This window comes from Vespa crabro, chromosome 15 (genome assembly GCF_910589235.1).
Source record: "Vespa crabro chromosome 15, iyVesCrab1.2, whole genome shotgun sequence".
Classification (NCBI taxonomy): domain Eukaryota; kingdom Metazoa; phylum Arthropoda; class Insecta; order Hymenoptera; family Vespidae; genus Vespa; species Vespa crabro.
The window spans coordinates 5095832-5122385 of NC_060969.1; the positions used below are offsets into that span (position 1 = coordinate 5095832).

The 26554-nt window shown below is 32.7% G+C and overlaps 4 protein-coding genes and 1 long non-coding RNA gene across 16 annotated transcripts in view; 3 read left to right on the top strand and 2 right to left on the bottom strand.

Moving 5' to 3' along the window:
- Positions 1 to 89: 89 nt before the first annotated feature.
- On the bottom strand, positions 90 to 7176 carry LOC124429568 (solute carrier family 23 member 1). 3 transcript variants are annotated; one of them, XM_046975005.1, is made up of 14 exons: positions 7161 to 7176; positions 6414 to 6559; positions 3946 to 4071; positions 3648 to 3805; positions 2543 to 2748; positions 2161 to 2287; positions 1945 to 2065; positions 1474 to 1729; positions 1264 to 1392; positions 1001 to 1159; positions 839 to 918; positions 613 to 754; positions 398 to 533; positions 90 to 335 (listed from the first exon to the last, which is right to left on the bottom strand). In XM_046975005.1, the coding sequence occupies exons 2-14, from the start codon at positions 6444 to 6446 to the stop codon at positions 254 to 256; spliced, it is 1755 nt and encodes a 584-aa protein (XP_046830961.1). In that variant the 5' UTR covers positions 6447 to 6559; positions 7161 to 7176; the 3' UTR covers positions 90 to 253. The 3 variants fall into 3 exon arrangements, with proteins under 3 accessions (XP_046830961.1, XP_046830960.1, XP_046830959.1); XM_046975004.1 differs by having other exon boundaries at positions 7048 to 7173; XM_046975003.1 differs by lacking the exon at positions 7161 to 7176 and having other exon boundaries at positions 6414 to 6818.
- Positions 1428 to 1962, top strand: LOC124429575. The gene is made up of 2 exons (XR_006943488.1): positions 1428 to 1568; positions 1654 to 1962. It is a non-coding gene; the product is annotated as an uncharacterized LOC124429575 (long non-coding RNA).
- Positions 7177 to 9151: 1975 nt separating the features above from the next.
- Positions 9152 to 12400, top strand: LOC124429515 (nuclear cap-binding protein subunit 3-like). The gene is made up of 8 exons (XM_046974882.1): positions 9152 to 9488; positions 9619 to 9773; positions 9862 to 10013; positions 10116 to 10496; positions 10593 to 10993; positions 11107 to 11259; positions 11341 to 11609; positions 11714 to 12400. Exons 1-8 carry the CDS (start codon positions 9369 to 9371, stop codon positions 11856 to 11858), a joined length of 1776 nt encoding a protein of 591 aa, XP_046830838.1. The 5' UTR covers positions 9152 to 9368; the 3' UTR covers positions 11859 to 12400.
- Positions 12401 to 12552: 152 nt separating this feature from the next.
- On the top strand, positions 12553 to 21700 carry LOC124429584 (sperm flagellar protein 2-like). Its single transcript, XM_046975039.1, has 5 exons — positions 12553 to 15573; positions 15659 to 17399; positions 17470 to 18602; positions 18901 to 19012; positions 19190 to 21700. The coding sequence occupies exons 1-5, from the start codon at positions 13241 to 13243 to the stop codon at positions 19454 to 19456; spliced, it is 5586 nt and encodes a 1861-aa protein (XP_046830995.1). The 5' UTR covers positions 12553 to 13240; the 3' UTR covers positions 19457 to 21700.
- LOC124429516 (beta-1,4-N-acetylgalactosaminyltransferase bre-4-like) overlaps positions 19607 to 26554 on the bottom strand; it is a 69286-nt gene continuing 62338 nt past the window's right edge. For all 10 annotated transcript variants that reach the window (XM_046974890.1, XM_046974885.1, XM_046974887.1 and 7 more), the window contains 3 exons: positions 23518 to 23701; positions 22855 to 23073; positions 19607 to 22380 (listed from right to left, as the gene is read on the bottom strand). In XM_046974890.1, the coding sequence (XP_046830846.1) occupies positions 22242 to 22380; positions 22855 to 23073; positions 23518 to 23701 (542 nt within the window). In that variant the 3' untranslated portion in view covers positions 19607 to 22241. The remainder of the gene's footprint in view (positions 22381 to 22854; positions 23074 to 23517; positions 23702 to 26554) is intronic.

Below are 26554 nucleotides of genomic sequence, written 5' to 3' on the forward strand. Positions count from 1 at the left end.
ATTCGTAATTTTTGTTAATGTTGTCTATTGCAAAATAATCAACATGTAAATAATTTCGTTGTTCTTGTCACATATTATTATCGGACATATTTTTGGTGTGGATATATTATTAATTTATTATTAAATAACATGAATGCACATTTCTTATGCGATATACGCAATTAATACAAATAATATCTTATCTCATTCTAATCTATAATATGATAACGAATATATTCTACAAGTCTTTTCTATATAACCTAAATATATGCATTTATTTTTTTGTGCTACACTTACATATACCAGAGTTTGGCTTATAAGTTGGTGAAAATGGTAAGTAAGACGTCCATTTCCATCTAAGATATAAAATATTCACATTATATATGTTATTTTGTTATTATTCGAATCTAAATATTACCTTCTTAATAATTTCATTCCAATAGGAAAATCAAATGTATTCGGTACATATTCCTCGCTTTGTTTTTCTTCTGACGTTTCGACATTTAATTCCATTTCTTTTGACCAAGCTAGTAAACCTCGTTCCTCATCAGTACCTTAATTTTGATTAAAACAATGTATGTATAAAATTGATTACTATAAGATATTGTTCAATTTCAATTTAATCCACTTTACCTGGTATTATATTATCTAATAAACAACCAATCACACCGCCAACTAAAATAGTTGTACTTAATAATACTGTGATAACGCCATCGACAATATCATTGCCTGTATTTATTACATCTGCGTGTTTTATCATCCATTTCGATAATACCTAAATATTAAAGGAGATAAAATTTGTTCGAAATTGGATTGATATTTTGCAAAAATATTGTAATAATTATTAATTAACACTGACCATAGGGAAGAAGATAGAAAATCCTAAAATATATAAATTCCTCGAAGAGTTCAAATTTACGTATTGCAAAGCTGACAGACCTATGAATGGAAAAAAAGAAAAATGAATTGTGTTGAATGGACGCTTAAAAAAAAAAAAAAAAAAAAAAAAATTAAGTCATACCGAATGCGCATATCATTCCAAACATGACACAAAATATCCCACCGACTATTGGTTCTGGTATAATAATAAATACGGCACCAAATTTGCTAATTAGACCTTGTAAAATCATTAATCCACAAGCCCATTGTATGACCCTACGGCTTCCTACTTTTGTTACACCTAATGGAAACGAAAGGATACATTAAATTTTATATATTCTTAATGATATTTCTGTTAATGTGTACTATAACAATTGGAAATTGATAAGGTGAACGAGAGTGTACCTATGGTGCCAACATTTTCGCCGAAAGTATTTGTACCATTGCCACTGCCCCATAGACCAGCTAACATAGTTCCAAGACCTTCTATTCCTATTCCTCGATTAATAGCATGAACGGGCGGAGGTGGAGCACCTATACATTCATTATTTCATTGTTAATAAATATACATATGTAGATCTTGATGATATTTATAATCAAATACATGATTCTTACCACACATTCTAGAAGTAGTAGGATAATAACTGATAGATTCTACTGTACATGCCAATACACCTGCTAACATTCCAAGAACACCCGATAGACTGACCGTAGGTACTCCCCATTGACCAGGATATGGAATTCTAAACCATGGAGAATCACTGATAATTTTTATTTTACTATCTGATCTAGCAGGATGACCGACAGGCAAAGTATCGGTGACTGTTAAAATCGTACAGATAATCCACATTACAACAATCGTCAGTAGTACCTACGAATAATATCGTCATTGGTATAAGAAGATCCACAGATAATTGCCGATGAAGATGATAATTATAGATGGAAATTTATGATCTTTCAAAAACTATCGATATGCATGAAAGAACACGAGTAACATCGTAAAATTAATCATTAAAGCGTACAACGACGTATACTCTCATATTTTCGTTTGACTCATAAAAATGTATAACGTTGAAATATACTTACGGGAAATAATTTAAACAATTCGAACCAGATGATTTGTAATCCATGGCCCTTACGATACATCACTATCGGAACAGATACATTGATCAATATTTGCGAGTACATCGTGAGCATTAGTATCGTTCTATAAAAAGAAACAATTTTATTAAAATAGTTCATCATCGTCAAATCATACCCTTAATCCTAATTAAGCAGAATGAAAATATATAGTAATTATACCCGGCAGCGATACCCCAATGTTTCGATGCAGCTTCCGCAGCATTCTCGAAAAGAGATAGTCCGACCAATGAAACGGTCGGTACTATCGTTAAAGGAGTTATAAATTTTAACATTAATCCGATGATTCCTATCGGACAAACAAAAATTCATTATATTCAATTTCAATCTTATACTTGTAATTACGAATAAATTAGAATTGATTTTCTTTTGCAAAAAAAAAAAAAAAAAAAGAAAAAGAAAAGGAAAAAGAAAAAACAGAAAAAGAGGAAAAAAATCAAGGACAAAATTTTCAATGCTAATTAATTAGCTCATATTTAACGTAGAATTCTCTACGTTGATATAGATCTGTTTATATTTCTACGTTGAATCTATGATCGAATACCTCCAAATCCAACAATGACTTGAAACAATGCAGATATCGCGATTGCACCGGATAATTCTCTCATACGAATTTGCCATAACTCCGTACGATTTTCGTGAGACATTGCTTCCAAAACCTCTGGCGCTGGACATTTCCATTGTGGTAGACTCAATATAGCAAGGGTAGGTACTAAAAATGATATAGTACCACCTTGTACCAAAGGTAATCTAACGAAAAAATAAATAAATTACAAGGCTTATTAAATATTCAATAATGAAAATGAATATAATTACAATTAGATTCTCATTTCCTTCTTCTTGGCGTAAGAATAATTTTAAATATTTTTTACCGATAATGGTTATAAACGTTAGTATAAATTATAAACAAGCATTCTCTACTGTATATTTTAAATACTGCAATCTATGATTTGAAACCGTTAGAAAAATAACTCGAGTCCTTATCTTCTTATTATTCAGATTTCATTGAAGATAATAGCCAAAGGTAATACTCGGTTTTTCTTTTCTTCTTCTTTTTTCTTTTTTTTTTTTTTTTTTTTTTTTTTTTTGTTAAAAGCTAGCTGTATATATAATTCCTTTTTTTACAATAATGATTCACTCAATGTAATAAATTATAGGTGTCTGCTCGAGTATCGTTAAATGTAAACCTCTCTTATACGTTTATGATATTGAATTTAAATAAGCGTTTTATGCAAACAACTATTTATCGACTTATTTTATCATTAAATCAATAATTCTCAAGATAACGTTGAGTGTTTGTATGTGTACATATATACATATATTTTTTTTCTTCTCCTTTTTTTTTTTTTTTTTCAAATACGACCTTTTATATGATTTATATAATTATTATTATGAAAATTATTTCATGGAAATTAACGAAAATCTAATTTTTCTACAAAGTAAATAAATTTTTAAACGATCGATCACGATATGATTCGGGGTGATAAGATTCTTATGAAGGAATTGATAACGATCATTGATTAGTAATAATTTATGAGTATGTAATTAATCATTAATTTAATCTTATTGACGATGTGTACACAGCACGATGATAATTAACATATGAGAGATATGGAATGTTGTGAAATGATAATTGGTAATATCATCACCTGCATCCTATTGTAGTTTGCAAGAGAGTAACAAGACCAGTTACAAAGATCATCGTTGAGATTATGTAACTTCTGGCAGGATCATCCTCAGCCATGCAAAGTGCTGGCGTTAGGATGAATGGAATCGAAACGATGGCACCGATCATGGTCAGATAATGCTAGAACAATTTTTACAAAAAAGTTTCTATGAAATCTTTTTTCTAATGACATTTTCAAAATTTTTTCCACGACGTTAAAAAAGTGTTAATATTTGTAGGAAAAAAAAAAGAAAAAAAAAAAAAAAAAAAGATAATAATACCTGAAGTGCCATAAAGAAGCACAAATACCACGGTGGCACGTCGTCAATGCCATAAGTAATATCAGCTCCTCTGTTCTTAGAAATTTTCGTTTCCTCGATATTAGTTATCGTGGAATTTTCCAAGTCCTAAAACAAAGTCATAAAATAAAAAACGTTTGAAATGATTTAGATTAGCGGGAGATAAAAATTTTGTTCAAGAAGAAGAAAAAAAAAAGGAAAAGGAAAAGAGAAATAAAAAACGAGGAAAAAAAAAAGAAAATACTAATTTTTTTCCTCAATCTTTTAATATATGATAATCTTTTCTCTTCGTCGCGATCACTATTCTTCCGTACGCGTGATCATTCATTTCAAGCGACAAAAAAAATACCACTTCGAACGGGATTACATAAGAAAATTACGTTACGGATCATATATCCCCACCCTTTTTTTTTTTTTTTTCTTTAAACCGTTGAAATATCGCTCTCGGCATAAATTAATACGGTTTAATAATGATGATGATGATGATGATGATGATGATAATCAAGGCCGCATTTATTGTATTAAGCGCAAAATCTCTATGGGTAACACGTTTTAAGATTTTATTCCTCGTAGACAAAAAAAAAAATAATAAAGAATGGTTTAATATATATTTTAATATATTAAAACCAAAGGCAGAAAAAAAAAAAGAAAAAAAAAGAGGAGGAAAATAAAATAAAGAAAAATTTGTAAGAATTTGATTAAATGAAATGAACTTGTTATTTCGATATTGTAAAAGGATAAACGCGTTCCTGATGACGATGATGGATGAATATTTAATTTTAAGTAGCTACAATGTTCTGAGAACAAAAGGAAATATTTCGAATCAATAAAAAATCTGAAAACAAGCAAACACATATTTTTTATAAAATTAAAGTCATCATTTTCGTTTTCTATTTTTTTCTATCATCTTTACGCCGGAAAATTAATTACCGTGTTATTATACGATATACATCGCACTATAATTACGATCTAATTGTGATCACTTTGAGTAAACACAATTAAAGAAACCTATTATATTGTCACTTGTAATTGTTAAATTTTTGGATTTATCTGTACAATCACACAAAGATATGTTCTGAAAAAAATTATTCTTATTGACTACTTATTTTATCAATAATTGTTAATACAAGTCAAATTAACATTTTGCATTAGATCGATTTTACGAGAGTTAGGCGAGATATATATCTTATTATAATATAATATATTACAACACTTTTACATTGGATTAGGTCGTTATTATGTAGATCGATGTAATAATGAATTATTAATCAATATATATACACGATTCTGAGAACACTTTTGTAATGGTCAACTAGAAGAGTTTTTTGTCGAGAAAGAGTATAATTACAAAGTAAAATATCAAGAGATTTTTGTCCTCGATAAAATATTCGATTAATCTATCATAAAGTTCAGTTGATTCATCGTCTAATATACAACTTGGGACTCATTGAAAATGTAAATGAACTGGAAGCGTGTAGCGTCGAGATATATATTCACGTGACACGTTTAATTGAAAGCATGGCTCTGTTTCATAGTGACGATTTAATTGAACGAAATGCATCTCTCATGATCTGTAGATTTTCAAACAGTAAAATTGATTTATCTTGGATGCCACAAACAATTCTTGACGAATATACGGGCATAACAAACCTATTATAAAATCTAAAAATACATTAATAAGTCCCTATTAGTCTACGGGATATGATTTTATGTAAGAAGGAATCTAAGAAGAATTTTAATTTCAACATTTTTCAACTGTCTTCAATATTATTCTATGCTCATAAAATTTTACCCGAATCAAATTCATTATCAATAAGTAAAGAAAGAGATTAGAAGATAGCGTAGGATTATCTCCGAATGAATTATGTTTCTATATATTATAAAGACATTACAGTTATATTAAATACATTTTAATATAAATCATTTAGAAAATTATATTAACAATAAATTATCCTATAACATGTTAATTTTTTTAATGTCGCAAATATATATATATATATATATTTAAGTAAAAAGTTAAACGACATATCCTATCGTTATAACCTATATATATGGACCGAAAATTTTAGCGATAAAAATAAAATGTTTGACCGAAAGATTAGTAAAATACAAAAATACAAATGATCAACTTTTCTTTTTTTCTTTTTTTTTCTCTTTATGGACAATCAATAATAAAAAAAAAAACAACATCTAAACCTTCGAAACATCTAATATACTGATTTATCCCATTCGTATAAATGATCATGAAAAAGATAATCGATCACGTTGATAATCCAAAATAATAGAACTTTCATCACTTGCTTCGTGTTATACGTCGATTTACATACATTAAAATTATGCGAAAGCATTAAAAAACAAAAAGTAATAAACAAAAAAAAATATATATATATATATTAGTTTACTTCACTTTTATCTTTCACTGTTAACCTTCGTCAATTAAATTTACTTACTATTTCATTCAATGGTATTCCGTTTTGTTTCATATCGACAAGATGATGTTAATGAAGCAACGAATAAACAAATTCGTCCGATTAATGTCAACAATGAAAATTGCACTTTCTTATCGTCGATTATATTCTCTTCTTTTTTTCGAACACTTAAATCAAATGTTTTTTTAAATTATATTATATAACATTGAGAAAATAAAAACAAGAGAGAGAGAGAGAGAGAGAAAGAAGGAGAAAAACACATATATGTATATGAATATATAGACATGTATAAAGTTAATAATATGTCAATATATAATATAAAGTAAAAAAAAAAAAAAATATATATATATATATATATGTATATATATGTTGTTCGATCGTTTTGTAATGCTCCGTTAGTACTTCCTCCTTAATCTGAGGCTAAAGACGTACTGTGCCAATAGAAATGATCGTGCCTTGATATATCACTAAATGCTTGTTAAGACATACTTCGTCTTCATCGGAGTTAAATATTTCGACATTTCACAAAAAGATCGTATATAAACACCGTCTCCTATCTTGAATGAAATAAACGTTTTCACTAAGTACATTTTTCTTTATCTTTCTTTCTCTCTCTCTCCCTCTCTCTCTCTCTCTCTCCTATTTTTTTTCTCACTGTATATTCGTTTTTATTCTCTTTCTACGCAATTATTTTTCTAGATAATAATATAATCGAAGAATTATCTATAAACGTCGAAACGTCCTTCTATGATCCATTTCGTTCTCTACCTTCTACTTTTATGTTTCACACGTTGGCAAGTCGAAGTTAAATTTCTCGATTGTTGCCAACATACGCTATATTTATAATATAATTATCATAATAAGAATGTAGATGAACATATGCTAACCTGTCGTGTTATGTAAATTAATATGTACGAGCTAAAGTCTTTTTTTTTTCTCTGATATAACAGTGCCATAAAAATAAGTCAGAAAAATGTTATTTGCAATTGCATCAATTTATAATAATCTCGTTAAAATGGTGTTCTGTTTAGAAGAATAAAAAGAAAATGAAAAAAAATAGAAGTCGTTAGAAGGAGGAAACTAAAAAAAAATCATCGAACAGAAGGAACCTGCTTAATCTTTCGTAATATAAATTATATAGTCCCATGCAATGTTAAAAAATAATCTATCAGTTTGCTTATGTATAACAACAGGAATATTTTCAACAATTACGAATCAGTCTGGCAAATGGGAACATCAATAAGAAAACAAAATAGAGTATAATTTCTATGTAACTGGGTTATGTAAATCTAAATACAAACTTGTCATATTTTTAATTGATGTTTTTCAGGAACGAAGATTTATACGGGGGAAAAAAGAAGAAAAAAAACAAACCTCCTTCTATCATTTCTTTTTCTTATCATGAATTTCTCGAATTAATCTAAATTGAATACAATAAAATCAATAATTTTTCATTTTCAACAATGTTTTAAATTATCTTTCAAATATATAAAACGTTTCAAAAAAATTAAACACCAAACAAACCGGTTTTACAAGATAAAGTAATTAAATGCGTATGTGTGAGTGGTTTATTTCTCGATGACACTCCTAGCAGACACTCGACGTACAATTAATTATTACGAAAAAAAAAAAAGAAAAAAGAAAAAATGCTGTATTTGCATATGACTTTGTGTTACAAAGTTATAAATGTATATTGATATTATAAAAATATGTAATAGAACGATTGATCCTGGCTAATGTCCATCAATTTGTTATTCTTTGTCTAATCTTCATCGTACAATCAATTTCTTCCATTTACTATTGCTACTTAATGAGTACACAATAATGAAAAATTTCGATAAATACGTAATAAAAATTTTGTCAATAATCAATAAAACGTAATACGAATTTACCATCGATGAAGAGAGATCAAATTCCATGACATTGTGATAAACGTCAGAAAAAGTTCGGTAGAAAATAAATATATAATAATGTATATAAGATAAAAATAATGATTGCATGTAATTATTTATATCTTATATATATTATTATATATTTACCTCGATAGTACTCGCATTATTATAATATCTATTGATTACGTCGGAAAAATAATATATCCAATGTCCATATTTTCCAATACGTGATGATTTACTGCTTATGACGATTCTCTATTTCGATATAAATAATTATTACGATGTAATAAGCGTGCACACGTATTTTATTTTTCCCGCTAGTATTCTACTTTATCGACGGATAACTGATTACACGTATTATATATATATGTATATATATATATATATGCACACACACACACGTAATCAGGATTAATTAATTACATTAATTATCAAGTGTTAAAAAGTCGAAATATTCGATGAAGAATACTTTCGAAAGAGTAAGAAGGTTTATGAAAAACCACGAGAGACAGACTTTATAAATAGACTAAGGATTTGCTTGCATCGTTTGCATTTCCAGTCTTACTTTTTCTTTTTTTTTTTCTTTTTTTATCCAAATCGATATTCATTCTGAATATTTTTCTTTTTCTTTATATATATATATATATATATATATATATACATCACGACAATTTTATTTATTTATTTCGTTTCAATTGCAAATATATCCTTATATTGGAATATAAAGTGAACAGATCATTGAGAAAGAATTATTGTTAATGTCAAAATGAAAAAATAAATATGAGAATAAATGAACGTTAATGGACTATTTTCTCTGTCGATAATACAATTTCGTAGAAGGGAATCTTAATGGTCTATCTATACTATGGTTCATGGTTGTCCATTGTAATGGCGAATCGCGTCGTTTCGTAGTAGTTTGTGGTTCTTCTTATTTGTGTAAATCATAACCTATTTACGTATTTAATTCGCTTGTTTGGCATGTTTCATGGATTATTTATTATGCATATCGTCTAATAAGATCTTTATACGTTTAACGAGTTGAGTTATATGCTATTAAATATAAAAAAAGTTGACTGTGTATAACATGGAGATGATTAAAGAACCCGTTAACGTCGATATGATATTGGAACAAGAATCCAGAACGAATGATTCTTTGGAATCCAATCCAAAATTGAATCATCCGAATAATTCAAATATCCCTGAGGTAAATGATAGATTTTCTTTATTTGCAATTTAGAAAAAGAAATCTACCTTTGGAAGGAATAATTTATTAAGTTTAATATTGATATTATTGTTTCTATTGCGAGTGAAAAGATTATCGTATAAACTTTCAGTTTCTTGAAAGCCGTTATGAAAATCGTGCTGGAACATTTACGACAGGTATCGATATATTTAGTAAAGAAGAAAAATTAAAAATGGAGGAGAGAGCTAAGCGTTTTGGATTGTCCAAAAGTTTTTTATCTAATTACGAACAAGATTTATATACCAGGTATAAAATTACAGACATTATATTTCGCTAATCGATAATAACAGATATTATGATAATTTAGAAATAATTCCTTTCTAACCTATATTAGCATGGGCATAGGCGAAGATAACGAGAATACAAGAAATATTAGATTGAATGTAATACACATGAGAGGAACCAAAGAAATGAGCACAAAAGATGTTTTTAAATATTTCGAAGATTATGCTCCTGCATATATCGAATGGATAAACGATGTGTCATGTATATATTTCTTTTTTATAGATATATATATATATATATATATATATATATATATCTCTTGCATACTTACGGCTTATATTTTAAATATTACATTTTTCTCAGGTAATGTGGTATGGCTTGACAATGCGTCTGCAGCTAGAGCCATGTTAGGATTATCAAAGCGTATTGTAGGTGTTAATGATAAATCGCAAAGCAATAAAGCTAATGCAAATACATTAGATGGTGTCCCTAATGAAGATTGCATCATAGAAGTTGAACATGATAATTTGTCCGACAAAGAGCCAGAAGAAAAGAAAGATACAAATGAAATAAATATAAAAGATATCGATTATCCTTTACCTCCTGGTATATGGAGAAAAGGTGTTAATTATACCAAGTCCAGGGGCATCTTTTTACGATTTGCTACTAGATTTGATAAGAAACAATCAAACGCAGAGAAGATGAGTGACTATTACAAGAAATATGGGAATCCTAACTTTGGAGGTAATTTCGTATATATACTTGTGAGCATTAATTAAGTTAACTCAGTTATGTTTATATTGAATTGCAACGATGTTCTTTTTTTGCTTTTAATAACAGGAATAAAGGGAATATTGACGGAATCACGTAAACGTCTGTACAAACAAATTAAACAGAATAGAAGAAAAGTCTCGGAGGAAAGGGAAGAGGATAGTACATCTAGTAAACGTATGAAAAATCCTTGGGGTGCTTTGTCCGAGTCATGGGGAATTAATGATTCTGTAGAAAATAATTTTAATTTAAAAAATGATAACAAGGATCAGGGACGAAATATAAAGGAAAGACTTGGCATTAAATTTCCTTCGAAAAATATGATTCGTGTCGAAGAAAATAACAGCAGTGCTAACGATAGCGATAGCGAAGAAGATTGGTGCAAAAGAAGTAAAGTGTTGCGTATGCGAATGCATGCTGATGACGAAGAGAAGAAGATTCATAAAAGACGTGCTAAACTCAAAACTCAGGTACATACTATATATATATATATATATATACTGATCTAACTTTTATTTTTACAATACCTTCACTTCGAATTTGTGGTTTACTATTTATTTATTTATTTTTAATAAATATATAGATGTTATTAAATAGTATGTCAAGTGGAAATGATTTACGGTTGAGACTTGGTAGTAGACCAGTCAAGCCAACGCAATTTCGTGATGCAATACAAGTTGTTGTTACAAATAGAAATGCTACAAGATTGAATTCTACAAAACTTAGTGATTCTGAGGTAATTAAAGGTTTATTTTAATTCCCCAAGTATTTTGTAACGAACGATTATTAATCGATATATTAATATTTTCTTTGGTAGGAAGAGGATGGTGAAATTATAGAGGATACTCAAGTAGAAGAAATAGAAGAGGGTGAATGGCAAGAAACGGAAGAAGAAAATACGGAGGCCGAGGAAAGAGAAGAAAATGAGATCGATAGCGAAGATAGCGATGTAGAGGCGAAAGAAGTGCAAGGACCTAAAGGCAGCGTTATCAAAGTGGTTCAACATAAGCCACGTGTTGCGTCTACTGTTTGGACGAGATTAAATAATGTAAAAAGTGTAATTAACAGCAGTAGTTTAAAGGAAAGGTAAGAGAGAGGGAGAGGGAGAGGGAGAGGGAGAAAGATAAAAAAAAATCCTTCTATTCTAAACACTCTAAGCTAAATTAACTATTCTAAATAATTATTTGCAGACAATCTAGAGGTCGAGATTTAAGAGATACATTAAAAAGTGGCGATCTACGTTCGCGTATTGGAAATCATACGAGAGGACGTTCCCAATTAAGGATAGAAGTGAAAAATGACAAATATACAGAGGATGGAAATGATATTAAGTGATCACCAATTGCATTTGCGGATCTGTGATTTTTTAAAACTATCTTTATGAAATTGAAGATTTTTAAACTATACTATATCGAACTAAAGGGGATTGTGTATTGTGATAAGAAAATAAAATTGAAAAAGAAAAAAAAAAGAAAAAAGAAAGATTCGTATCAATATGTATGCTCGAAAATTATATATATGATTCTTGTATACAATACAGTGATCACTTGAATGTTAACGAACTATTTGAGGTATATTTGTGTGTGTATGTATATATCTGCATATATATATATATATATATATATATATATATATATATATATATATACACATATACATATATAGATTTATAGTTATTATTAGTAAATAATGTTCGTACATAAAATTCTATTTGTACTAAAACTTTTATTCCCATTTATGTGTATATTAATTAATTAGGTAAGAGTAACAGCAGTAGATGATTAATGCCATTGCCATAAATCTTTCTTGAACATTTCTAAAGAATGACCATTTCTTCCAAGATCCTACAATAAAAAAACACATTGGTCAATTATTAATTTGTATCTATTCTTTCATACTTACTAACGAACGTTAATGCTATTTTATTTTTTCTACGCTTCCATTATCCAAGTTACTACGAGGATGTAACAAAACAAAAAGCTTTATTTGTTTTTTGACTGTATTATTCATGCATTAATAGCTCCTCTACGTGATAAAGCCCATATTATTTTTTACTCATTGTTCGTTCACAGTTCTTTGAAAGTGCAGTAGTATTTAGATGAGATAAGCTTCACAGAGTCAGGAGAAATATATTATTGTTAATAATTAAATAAAAAGTTCTTCTGTATATATACATATATATATATATATATATATATCTGAATGCAATATGCGTATTAAATTTGTATTCGTCTTATTTAGGATGTCCCACAGTATATAGGAAAAGAAAATCGTCGCTTTTCATTATGTCGTTGCGTCATACAGGTAGTACCGTCGCCTTCCATTATAGTGTCTGCGCTATGATCGGTACTGTCGGCTTCCAATATAGTGTCTGCGCTATAAAGCCGGTACTGTCGTCTTCCATTATTATATAGATCCTTATCAATGGCAACGCTGAAAGGGGAAAATTTATCATATCGATTAGAAAGATTTGAGAATACCATTGTCATTTAATCAAATGTTTTTCATAAAACACCTTACGTAAAATTGCAACTATTCTACTCAACATCGTAATAATCGATCGATTCGTCGATACTTAGAAATCGATTATTATTCGTCTAACGGACTAGTTCATCGCGCTTTAATCTTATCAGAATAGTAAATTTAATTCTATCGGTATATAGAATAGTAGAAAAAGAAAAACAAGTAAAAGAATAATATTTTTGGAAATAAAAGCGATGGGCGAGGTGTTGAAAGAATGGTTTAGAAAGACATTAGGAGTGTTGATGGAACTAACGCCGGAATTGTTCGGACATTACACGAGAGACGGCAATATGTTGGCTAAAATTCTTCACACTTACGGGATCATCAATAACGATCAACTGGATACGATCATTAAGACGGAAGATCCTACTTTATGTAGAGTGAACTTGAACTATTTACGCGTTTGGTTACGTTTTATCGGAGTTGACTGTACCGAAGATTGCATCAACGAGATCAGCTGCGGCAAGGGCGCCACGGCACTTCAATTATTCTACAAAGTATATCTTTGCTTAGAGGGGAAAGACAATTTGTACTTTGTCACGTTGCAAAAGGAACGAGAAAAATATATTCCTAATTCAAGGAAATTCGACGTGATACCTATCCAGGAAGAAGCTACTCCTTACGAACCACCCGATCATCCTCTGTCGAAGCCTCTAACAAAGGCTTCCAGTACAATAAAATGGCATCGTAATAAGTTCCAAGATGTATTGAAATCTTGCAGAAGAGAGAGAAAAAAGTTAGAGAGCTTGAAATGGAAACCATCGAATAAAATCGATATCATTGAACCTATCCTACCAAAAGTATTTTGTGACACGACGAAGGGAGATGATATTTTAAAAGAGATGGACGATTTTGCACGAAAGCATCGCATTAAAACGTCCAAACGTGACGTATATGATCCCTGCCTGACCGATCAAATGTACGATGAAATAGAAATATCCGCGGAAGATCCCGAGGCTGCAAAAGCTTACGTATCCTGGTTGAAAGATCGCAAAAGGAAAGAGAACGTCGAGAATGCTGTAAAATCAAGAATGCAAAACATGCTGCTCTCGGAACTTTGGAAAGCGTTGTCCGATAAGCAAGAGAAAATTTACGACGAGTCGCTCGCTCTTCGTGCATTAGATTATTCTCATTATGAGAAACAAATGATAACTAAATTGTTGGAGGTACGTAATTACAAAAATGTTGTAACCGAGAACAGAAAGATCGTGAATCAATTGATGATGGACGCTAAGGAGAGCAAAATGCGAATGGAGGAGGTACGAAAGCGCGAGGAACTCTATTGGGAATCCGAGGATGTTGACAGCGAGTATCAGAGATTGTGCGAACTACATCGGAGGATTCTTAAGGAGAAATTAAAAAAATTACGGGAAAAACACGAACGCATATGTCGAGAAGCCGTTCAAGATTTGATCGATGTCGCGTTAAAGGTAGCCGAATATCGAAGCTCCAACGAAGGTTACGTACCAAAGGTTATTTGGAAGGAATGGAAGACGTTGTTTCTAAGATGTCAACCTATATTCGAACCCTTCGAGGATGAATTTTTTAAAGACGAAGAGGGCGAGAGGATAGAAGAGATCGAAGAAATTGTTCGTTCATTGACGTACAGGGAAAAAGCTTTGAACGAAGCTAATTTCGAGAGTTATCATACTTTGGAATCACCGTGGGACGATTACGTACCTCCGATAGAGACTGAGATCGAAGAAATCATGAAATTGGGCGAACTCGTTTTAGGATACATCGTTCATCGACTTTTAGAATTCGTTTATCCATATCCGATTGGTCCCGTAGAACCTCCGGTCTCTAGGGTTAAAACAGCTGCTATAATATTGGGCGTCGTAGAGCAAAGTTTGTACAATCCTATTCAATTATTATTGAAAAAGAGCGGGATTCGTTTGGTATCGATGAAGGACGCTATTAATTATTGCTTGTTACGATACAAGGAAGAAATGTTGGACGTGAGATACGTCGATGCGAATATCGTTCGAGCTACCGAAGAAATTTTTCAAAAATCGACCGTATCGAAACGCAAGTCCGAGGATTCGAAGAAGAACACGTTTACGGCTCGATCGAGGAAAACCCTTCGCTCTAGTAAAATCTCGGCAATGACTAAAGATAAAAATGAGAAAGGAAAAAATGCCGAGAAAGATTTGAAGGAGAAGGAAACTCAGACACCTCGTGTTATACCTTACGACGACATGGATCCTATCCTGTCAAATGTTGCCTACGTTGGAAAATGTACCTATGAGTTTCTCATCCTTGGTCAGCCGATTTCGAACGAGCTTAGCACGCGAATACTCTTGGAGTATCTCAGGAGTCTCGTTGATGTCGAAGGATGGGCATTGATCGATTATCCGAATAGTTACGATCAGATGGCTCGTTTGGAATACGCTTTAACAGGTCGTAAAATTCCACCGGATCCGACTGTCGTAAACTTCGATAACGTTAACAACATCGAGGAAATCGATCCGGTTTCACCGAGGATAGTTTACGAGGATACTGAAATCGACGACTACGCTATTTACAGGCAATCATTGACATTATAATATAAATCGTCGATTTGATTAAAAATGATGAAAGGATGACGATAAGATATGATACGACGTTTACAGGCAATCGAAACTTTTGCCAAATCCGATCACGAAGAGAGAGATCTCGGATACGACGACGTCGAGGACCTTCATGACGGCTTACGTCAGGGCAATACCAAAGCCAAAGAATCTCGACGTAGACCCGAACAATCTGGTAGAAGTCTTGTCCGAAGATGCGACCGTTCTTGACGAGTTTTATGCCGATCAGAGTGTCGCGTACGTCGTCTATTACGATTACTTCGACATACACACGATAAAGAAAATTGCCAGGCTCGTGATCGGAGAAAAATCCCTACCGAGGATCCCTTCCGTAGAGCTCTTCGGGAATGTTGTCGCGTCGTTGGAAGAAGAAGAAGAAGAAGAAGATAAAAGTTTGAATAGAAAAGCGTTCCTCGAGAAGAAGTCTATTGCCAGACGGATTCTATCCAAGCCGACTATCGTCTCGAAAGAGAAAGAAGAAGAAGAAGAAGACGAAGGGAGGGAGGAGGAGGAGGAGGAGGAGAAAATGAAAATAGACGTCGAAGCTTCTGGAGATTACATCGATGTTTCACGAGCACCAAAACCCGGAGAAGATGGATGGGAATGGATAGATTTTCCACAGAGTCCGGTATTGCTCGATGCCCTGGCTACTCTTTGGGAAAACATTGAAGAAATTTACATCGTCGATCTGATGGAAATTTTCTCGTTAAAGAGAACACACTCCTCGGCTATCGTACCTTACAAGGATTTCGTAATGAGAAACATGAAGGAATTCATCGAGAGACCCGACACCAAGCAGATTCTCTTGGAAGAATTTCAACGTTCGTACAACGACGACATAAGCGAGGACATGAGAGACGACGAGGAAGTTAAATGCGAATTGCATTGCCGTCTAACTGACTTTCAAACTCAACTATGGAATATTTGTGATTCGAGAAGGTTAGAGGCCGAAGAGGAACGTCAGAAGATCGTTCGTGAAGGTTGGACCGACGTTGAAGCCGTGACTCTCGTTAATATATATATCTCGATTCTTCAGGCCGAAATCGATCGATCCGTCGATACTCTTCAAATGATTCAAGATTATTATACGAGCATGCTTCAAAAGCCGATTCAAGAATCGAGATTATCGAAAATTTTACTCGACAGATTGAAGATATCGCAAAAGGATGAGGTGTCCCATCTACCGAGCTATAAGCTATCTCATTTTCACATAGAGAAAGATAAAAAAAATAAAAAGGATACTAAATCGAGAATTGATTCGGAGAGATTCGATTATGTCAAACCTATTATTGATCCGAACGAGATCACTCGTGAGATCACGAATTTATTCGTCAACGTCGAAGACGCGACGACAATTTTCGATTCATCCGAGAGCATCGTTTACAAAGCTATTTTCGACAATGTCGATTACGTTAGTAATTTTTTACAATTTATCGCAACCATTGTCGATGATGCATTAAAAAAGGAAGAGAATATTCTGACAACCACAGAAAAATCCAGAGAAAGAACATGGAGAAAGGGTGAACTTTCGGCCGATCCTGTCCTTGAGAAATTGAGAACGAGAGGTCAGGATCTTATTCAAGAATGGCGATACGCTACTCTCTACGAGGTCAATCGTATGAGGATCAGGTTAAAGGTACTTTTAGCCGCCGCCGAAGCTGACGTTGCTTTTCTCCTCGACACGATGAGATTCGTCTTTCGTCGGACCTACGAACGAATAGTCGACAGGTACTGTTGTTTACGGGAGGGAGGCAAAAAGAAAAAAAAAAAAAAAAAAAGAAAAAGGAAAAAAAAGTAACATTCTTTCTTTGTATTCATCGAGCTTTAACGAGTATTAAAGCTCTTTTTCTTTATATAGATATAGAAAAGAGAAGAATAGCGTGGACGATATGATAAAGATCTTTTGTTTCGCCATCGAAGAAGAGAAACCGATTCAAGAAGAATTAATATTGGACGGTGAAAATTTCTACGTTAGACCCGACGTTTTGATGTTTCCAACGAAACCCGAGCCACCACCGAAATTAACGAGAGAAACGATAAAACCATCTCTATTCACGATCTCCCAATTGGGTCGTCTGATGAACGTCTTTAGGACAATCGCACCGAGTGGAACGTTGCCCGAACGATCTCTCGTTTATGTTCTTCAAGACATGATATCTTACAACAAGGAGGAAGAAGACGATGGTTATGGATCGATGCCGGTTCCCATGTGTTGGCGACTTTTGCGTTCTTGCGACGTTTCAAAACTCGTAGAGAATATATTCGGTCGTTGCGAGTACGTAGATTGGCGTGAATTCCTTATATACGCTATGGATCTTCCTACGCCAACACAGGAAGATATTCTATGCGCTCGCGATAGATATAGAACGTTAGATCTCGATTCGAAAGAGATCGTGACGAGAGATCAGTATCGTTCTGTACCATTATGGTTCTTCAAATATACGTATTATGATAGTTCATCGGACATTCAGCATATATTATTCGATGATTTTCAAAGATCATTCGAAGAATTATTCGAAGAGGAAAAGGATTTCGTTAATCCTGACAAATTGTTGGGCACTATCATTCCGGAAAGGGCAATGGATTACGTGCGTTCCTTGAGAGTTTCTAGGGGAATTAATGACGATGTACTATTAGAGGACGAGGAGGAGAAGATAATGGTCCAGAGGGATGCCGAGGAGGCTTTGAGACTCATGTTGGCGAAAGAGTTGCTTTGTCAGATGTACTTGATCGATCGATATTCGGTCAATTATACAGCTTTGCTCTTGGCATTTTGCAAGGACGAGGATCCTCGCGAGGGACTTGGAAAGGCACTCTCGTTAGCTATCGGGGCTAGAGTGTGCACGGACTTCGAAGAGGGAGAGAAATACGCCGAGAGGATACTCAAAGAGAAACTATTATCCGTCCAATTGGAATCTATGAAACGTCTTTTGCACGAAGAAGCAATTCAAGTAATATTAATTAATACACTCTTCAAAATCACCTTGTAAAAATTATTACCGATTAACAGATTATACTTGTGAAATTAATTTCTAATATCAAATAACAATATTACATCTTTCGGATAATTATTGATCAAACAATTTGTTCGTTAAGATAGCTACAGAGATAACGAATCTCCTCTTTGACAATGCTGTTGCCGATGTGATAATAACGAAAGAGAAAGAAGAATACATGAAAAGAAGAATAGTCGTAATCCAGAACCTTGATGGATCCGGCGAGTTTGATATTTCGACGTTATTTCGTGATACGTCGGATATGGAACAACGAACGGATTCAAGTAGTGACAGCAAAAATGAACTTGAAGCTTCTAGTATGATGTTTGAGAGTTATCAAGAATTTGAAGAACGAATCGAAAGAGAGATGATTCATTGGCTGCCGTTCCACGTTTGCATGGTATAAAATGCGAAACAAAATGTAACAATTGTATTACGATTTTTATATATATTGTATATATGTACGTATATAGACGCGCTCGCGCGTACATGTGTACGTGTCACTTAATATCAATCGAATTAATATTTTTATCGTTAATATATTATACGTTGAAATAATAATAAATTCATTTTCTAGGCAGTTTTATTGGCTACCTTACCCTGGCACGCTTCCCAACCAGATCTCTTTCAAACGACGAAAACTCTTCCTCAATTATTGCGTGACGTTTACGATGACCTTTACGACGAAGAGCTGTCGAACGAAAAAGACATAGTATTGTCGCATCGTTTCTTGAATCACAATTTCATTATCAAATTGTTGAATAGTACGAGCAAGTTCGTTGTCAAACATCTCGGTAATTTGTTTTCTGAAATAATAACGGAGGAACGGGAAAGGAATCCTTGACTCCTCCATAAACTTATTATTATTATTTCTTTTTTTTCCTTTCACTTTTTTTTTGTCCTTTTTCTTTTTTTTTCCGTTCGTTCGCTTTCCTTACCTATTGTAAATAAATTCGAAGAACATTTAATTACGATTCGATGTATCTACATATCGTTCTTTTTAACAGAATTTATTCTTCTATTACATCACGCGCATAAAATAGAGATGAGAAAAAGCAAGATCTTACGTACACGAGGATGTATAATAATATATTTTCTACGTTCGAATCACATATCAAATATTATTTCTTTTTTTTTCCTCGTTTCTTCGAGATATTTGCGAAATAAATATCAAGGAATATAAATCTGCCAATGGCGTAGATTAGAATCGACGATGATCCTCGTGTACGGCTCTTGCACACCTTTTTTTCTTTTTCCTTTTCTTTTTATAATATTATTCGTTTTTAATAAATTGTATTTTAATAATAAATTGGCGATGTGAATGACGATACGTTTCTCTGTTCATACGTGGTATGTAACTGCATTTACGTTAAATACGTCTTCTCTCTCGTATATCTCAAAGAATTGCTTACGTTTATATAAATACTTAGCAATTTAACTTACATCGTATTTAGATTTAATCGCTATTTCGTTTTTGCTGATTGATATTAATTTTCACGCGTTTAATGAAAAAAGCCACGGGAGCTGATGAACGTACGATCGAATCGAAAGTTTCCTTCCCATTATACAATTAAACGCAACAAATCTACTTTTTGCAATATTTTTTCATATTTATAATCTATATAAATAAAATAACGAGAGGTATTGTATATACTTATATTGTATATGTACAATTTCGTAACAATAAACGATAACACAAAAAGACGAGAAAAAGAAAGATAGGAAAATAAATGTACCTAAATACAAAAATAAATTCTACATCACAATCTGTCAAAGATCTTTTCTTTTTTTGATCTTTCTTTTTTTTCTTCTTCTTTTTTCCTTTTTTTAATTCGATCCAAAGAAAATATCTACGTATTTCAGCTCTCGCGAAGTATATCATTGTGGGTCAATAAATTTTTATAATGTATTATGTTTCTCTTACTTCATGGTTTAGACAAGTTGTTTGAAATGATACATGCCGAATAATGAGAATGCACTTTAACAATTTAGCCGGACGCGAATGTCTTAATGTTCATTAATTAATGTCTTTTACACATGCGCGCCCGCGCTCTCTACCTCTCTCATTCTATAGCTCTCCCTTCTCCTTTTTTTTCGATAATTATATTTATACGTTTGCTATTATATAAGTTATAATATATATATACACATATATATATGTATTTATGTGTGTATATATATATATATATATATATATATATATATATTTATATATTTATATTATTTGTAAATCCACGCGATGAAATTTTGCCTCTCAATTGCGTTGCGTGTGAATCATGGAAAATGGAAGCGTCGATGATCCAAAAGGAAGCTTATCTTCATTTCTTTTTCATTATTTTCTTTCTTTCTTCTCTTTCCTATCCTCTTACTCTCTCCTTTTTTTTTTTTTTTCTTTTATTTTTAATCTCATTTGATATTTTATTTCATTGATATCTCGTGCAAACGGGCGACACGACGTAAAGCGAACGTCCACGGTATCTGTGGACACTGCATTCGCGATTTTTAAAAGTTGTTTTATATAAAAAAATAGAAGTGTGTGTGTGCGTGTGTACGTATGTATGTGTGTGTGTGTGTGTATATATATATACATATATATATATACATAATAATATAATGACTAATTATAGGCTAAGTAAATTCTTTTTCCAAGCATATCCTAAAGTTATTTAGCTTAATTAAGTAGATAGACGACGTTCCGCGATTGGAAAAAATTATTTCTTCTTCCCGTTCCATGTCTTTTTTGTGTGATAATCATACTTTTTATGTTTTTTCTTTATGCTTTTTTTTGTGTTTTATCTTTTTCTCTTTTTTTTTTGTTTTTTTTTTTTTTTTTTTGTTTTCAATTTAAACAGGAAGAAGATTCGGAATGAGATCCAGAGATAACGTGGACGTCTTTTTGTTTTATTTAATTCTAAGGAATTTTTTATCCGACCAAATTACCGTCGTTCATGCACTCAATCATAAAAATTCCATGCACACGCTCTCTCTCTCTCTCTCTCTTCCTTGTTATTCATTCTTTTTTTTTTTTTTTTTTTTTCTTAGATTCACTTTCACTCTCTCCTTTGGCACGTCAACTCTTTCGTTACATCTCTAATCGCACTCGTTATCCTATCGTTGCAATAAAAAAATATGAGGAATAAAAATATATCACGCAATGACGTTTCCACCGTCGTCGCACCCCTCTAACGGTGCTAAGATTTTCAAGGGAAACCAGTAGTAATAGACGCGATTTATCTAAACGCGCACGCCGGATACAATCGAAAACAACAACAACAACAACAGTGCGGAAGTTCGTTTTCGTATTACGAAACGTACCGATCGAAGTCTTCGCTCTCTTCTTCATCTTGTTCATTCTCTTTCTTTTTCTTTAGAGAACGTTCAAAAAAGAAAAGAAAAAAAAAAAAAAAAAAAATGAAGAAAAGAAAAAAAAAGAAAAAAAGTACACACGCACGCACGTAATAAACAACGGACGCTCACAGATAATTTATCCCACTGTGCGAGTTTTATAGAGCATTAGTCGTAAAATAGAAAGAAGGAGGAACGTTCTGAAAAAGAAAGCGGACTCTGTATCATTTTGATAAGGCCATGAGAGAAAGTTCCCAGAGCCTTCAACCGATCCATGGTAGCCATCAGCTGGGCTGCGGTGGTGTCAGTCGTACCAAAAGCCACGTATACAATTTTGGCTTTTGTTTATCGATCAGCTCGTATTGAAGATTGCTTAGACCATCCGTCGCGAATCTCTTCTTCCCTGTCCTCAGGAACTCGTACCTACGGATGAATGATAATATCGCTCAATAATACGTACAAAGAGAGATAAGGGAAAAAGAAGAAGATGAAGAAGAAGAAGAAGAGAGTAGAGATAAGAAAAAGTGGATAAAAGTGCTTCTCTCTTCTCGATTGTCATATTATAGTGCCGACGGTTTTACTTGTATCTCGGACATACGGATAATGGAAGTCGATGGATTTTTCAACAATGGAACTGAGATGGATTTTTCTCTAGTGTATGTAGTGGATTGATATTAGAAGGGGGCAAGAGGTCAGATTTGAACGGACCATAAGTACATTTTTGTATATGGAACGATGACGGATTTTTTCTTTACTGTACACTGCTGATGAATATTTTTCTACGTTATACACTGCAATGAGATTATTGAGATAAAAAATGTAATTTAACAAATATGAAATAAAGATCGTAAATAAGATCAATGATTTTTTATTTAATCGATTCTTTTTTCCTTTTACCTCTTTGGATTAGCCTTCTCCTTCTTGTGCGTTAGCATCTTGTACCGAGCTACGTTAGCGGGATAACGAGATATATGCAAACCATGAGCCTTTATACGATTTGCCATGTCGTCGTCCTCGCCACCCCAACCCCAAAAGACGTTGCTGAAGCCGTTCACCAGTTTGAAATGTTCCCGGGACATAGCGGAAACACCACCGAAAAGGTCGGCATACGGGAGCCTCGAGAAAATCAAATTTCAAACGAAATTTTCATTTAATTTTTCATTATACGTGCATATCTCCCTTTATAGAAAATATACAGTAAAAATCAATTCGAGATAATGAAGAAAAGCCGATATAGAACGTTTTACGATCGTACATAATATAACGAGTTAATGATACGTGCGTTAATTAATTACGGTAATAATTATTTATCGTCCGCATCACAATTCCCATTTTCCCTCTATTCAACGAGAAATTGCTATCGTTCGGAAATAATTATCTTCCGTTCTGTGTTCATCGTTTCGGCATTTCAAACCCGAACTAATTGCTTTTAAATTGTGTTCGTTCGTTCTACATCACGAGAAATATATATATATATATATATATATATATATATATATGTGTGTGTGTGTGTGTGTGTGTGTGTGTGTATAAATTTATCGCAAGGAAAAGAAATCATACTTGTATCTGAACTTATCAACGGCGACGGACATATGCCTGGGTTGTTCCGGGCAGGTGTACAGATTTCTATCGTCTTCCGGAAGTAAATCGACATCGTGGAAAATGAAGCAATCGAACGTTCTTTCTTTCAAGGCTTCCACGTAACCGACGTTCATCAGCATCGCTCGATTAAATGCTCCGGTACCTGCAACCGACGAACCAAAAACACTTTGTCAATTAAAGGGAAAGAAAAAAGAAAAAAAGAAAATACGAACAAAAGGAAAAAAAAACAAATAGAATAAATTTCGCGAATGACGGATGGATGGATGGATGGATAAAGGCGAAGGACCTTAATTCCGTGGTCCTTGAAAAAAATTGAAAAAGATGAAGTAAGGAAAAAGAAGAAAAGTCAAAAAAAGAAAAAAAGAGAGAGAGAAAGAAAGTAAAAATAAAACTGCTCCAACTTCAATTAAAACTTCTCACATTTTATCTTCGCTTTAAAATAAAAGAAAGAGATAGAGAAGATAGAGAGCTTGAACTGATGCGACGGGAAAAAGTGCAAAAGTCTGAAATAGTAATAGAGAAAGAGAGAGAGAGAGAGAGAGAGAGAGGGAAGGGCAAGAAGGGAGAGAAATATTGAAATGTAGGGCAACCGTGTAGGCGCTTCGGATAAGTTTCTTTCTCCTTGGACTCTTCTTCTCTCTTTCTCTCTATCTCTAACCACGCTTTTTTCCTTGTTTTGTTCCATATATCGTATGTAGATACTACGCGGCTAAAAAGAGGTTAGGGTGGCGAACAAGCCACGGTGATCTTTCGCGGTGTGTGCAAAGTGCTGCTTGCAGCATCCCTTACGTGAGAGATTAATCGACCCAGTTAGACTCCCAGCACTTTCGCGCTCTATGTCTGAAGAGAGCTACCTCAAAAACTTTGCTCGAGTGCTTTCTACTTTCTTTCTTTCTTAAAAATTTTATATATACTTAGATATATATATATATATATATATATATATATATATATATATATACACACACATATTGTATAGAAAATATAGAGTTAATGATTTGTTAAAAAGAAAAAAAAAAAACCAAAGAATTGTGTAGATATATATTTTCTCTAATTTTTATTACTTTTATCAGTAAAAATTAATATACCGAGATAAAAAAATGTTCTTTTCTTTTTCCTTGAATCTTTCTTTCTCTATTCTACCATCATTGGTCGGTGATTTAAAGTCGACAGAAAATGTTAGAGGAGGGGAGGGTCTTTAACGCTTGATCGCTCTAACTATAATTCACGCCTTTCGAGTCTTCTCCTTTAAAAGCCATCCATAACGTGCGTGTATATAAAATAAATCTCGGTGTAGATATACTCGAGCCTCGAGATTTATATGGATCGGACAGGACAAGATGCGATAAAAGACGAAAGAGGAAGAGTTCTCTTCATGCATGCATGTACATGCACACACACACACACACATGTATGTATCCATGTATCTATGTATATACGTTTCTCAGTGCGATTTTTCGTTCGTCCAGTTCAACGAACGAAACAAGAGCATTATCTCTATAGGAAGTGTCCCAGGAGAATCGATCGATTTACATGTATCGATTTCGTGGACGGTCTCGACTATGTAATCTCAAGTAAAAAGAGAGAGAGAAAGAGAGAGAGAAAGAGAGAGAGAGAGGCCAGAAGAACGATCGTAATACGTGAAAAGCAACAGTAACTCTATTTTATCTAACGTAATATCGAAAGTTTCCATCATAAATCCTTCTTTTCTCTTTCTTCCTGAATTCGTCGAATTTGTGCTTTTCACGAGAAAAATGGATTTTTCCATAAGGAAAAAAAAAAAAAAAAAAAATACTATGATGAATTACACCGGATATAAAAAAAAAGAAAAATAAAAACAAAACAAAAAAGAAATAATAACATCACCTCTGACGTATCCTTTCTCGTTATTATCGTATATGTTATTAATCGAAACGAAAAAACGTTTTTCTAATTAATAAATCAGCTGATTTAATGTTAAATTTTGTTTTCCTTTTTTCTTCTCTCCTTTTAACATTAGCATTCACGATTATATTTCCGTCCTTTATCCAATCATCATTCTCTTCTTCATTTATCTATTCTCAAGCAAACAGCAGGTATCATCTTCGTATTTCCATAGTAGACGAGTTTAGCTCGTTAATCATAAGTCGTTCCTGTAGAGGAGGAAACTCGTTTCGCAAAGATATCCGCAACAACAACAGCAGCAGCATCCTTCCTTGCCCCGTAAATGAGAGAGCCGGTTTTACTCTTCGCGTAACGAAATACACGTTGAAATAATATTCTAATCGAGAAAACAAGTGGAAAGGGCTCCGGAGTCATCTTCTTCTTCTCTTCTATCTTATTATGCTCTCGTATTACCCTAACTGCTTGTTACGCGATGCCTCGAGAGCTTTGCTTCGGAGGATGTACGATCAAAACGGACAAGTCAATCGTTTGCTCTAAGTAAAAAATCGAATTACGAACTTTATTATGTTCTCGCGAACATTCAAATTTTCATGCATTTTTAATTATTTATCACGATTCAATTTCTCTCTCTCTCTCTTTTTATCTCTAATAAATATCCTCTTTGACGAAATAACAAGTTCGTCCAATCCCTATCGATTGGAAATAAACGTCGATAGAGCGCTGCTTGAAATTCCTATTAATAGACAGAAATATAACCGGGTAATAACTAATATCTTCGATATTACTCAACCGATTCGATATGGGGTTTAACGGATAGAAATTATTTCATGTGAAACTATAATTTTGTAATAACCGTAATTATACGCAATGATATTATATTAATCGGTTGAATTTTCATTCGGATTAAACGAATGAAAGGGAATAATCGTTGAGAAGCAATTGTGTGATTTGAGAAAAAAGAATAGAAAATAAAATAATCGAACGTTTTTTATTTCGTTCTATTGAAAATAGGATGGAATCTTTATTGTCAAGATGATCAGAGAAGAAAATGACAAAGAGCAAAAGTGATCTCGATATTTTTCTATCTTCTTTCAAGACAGTATATATATAT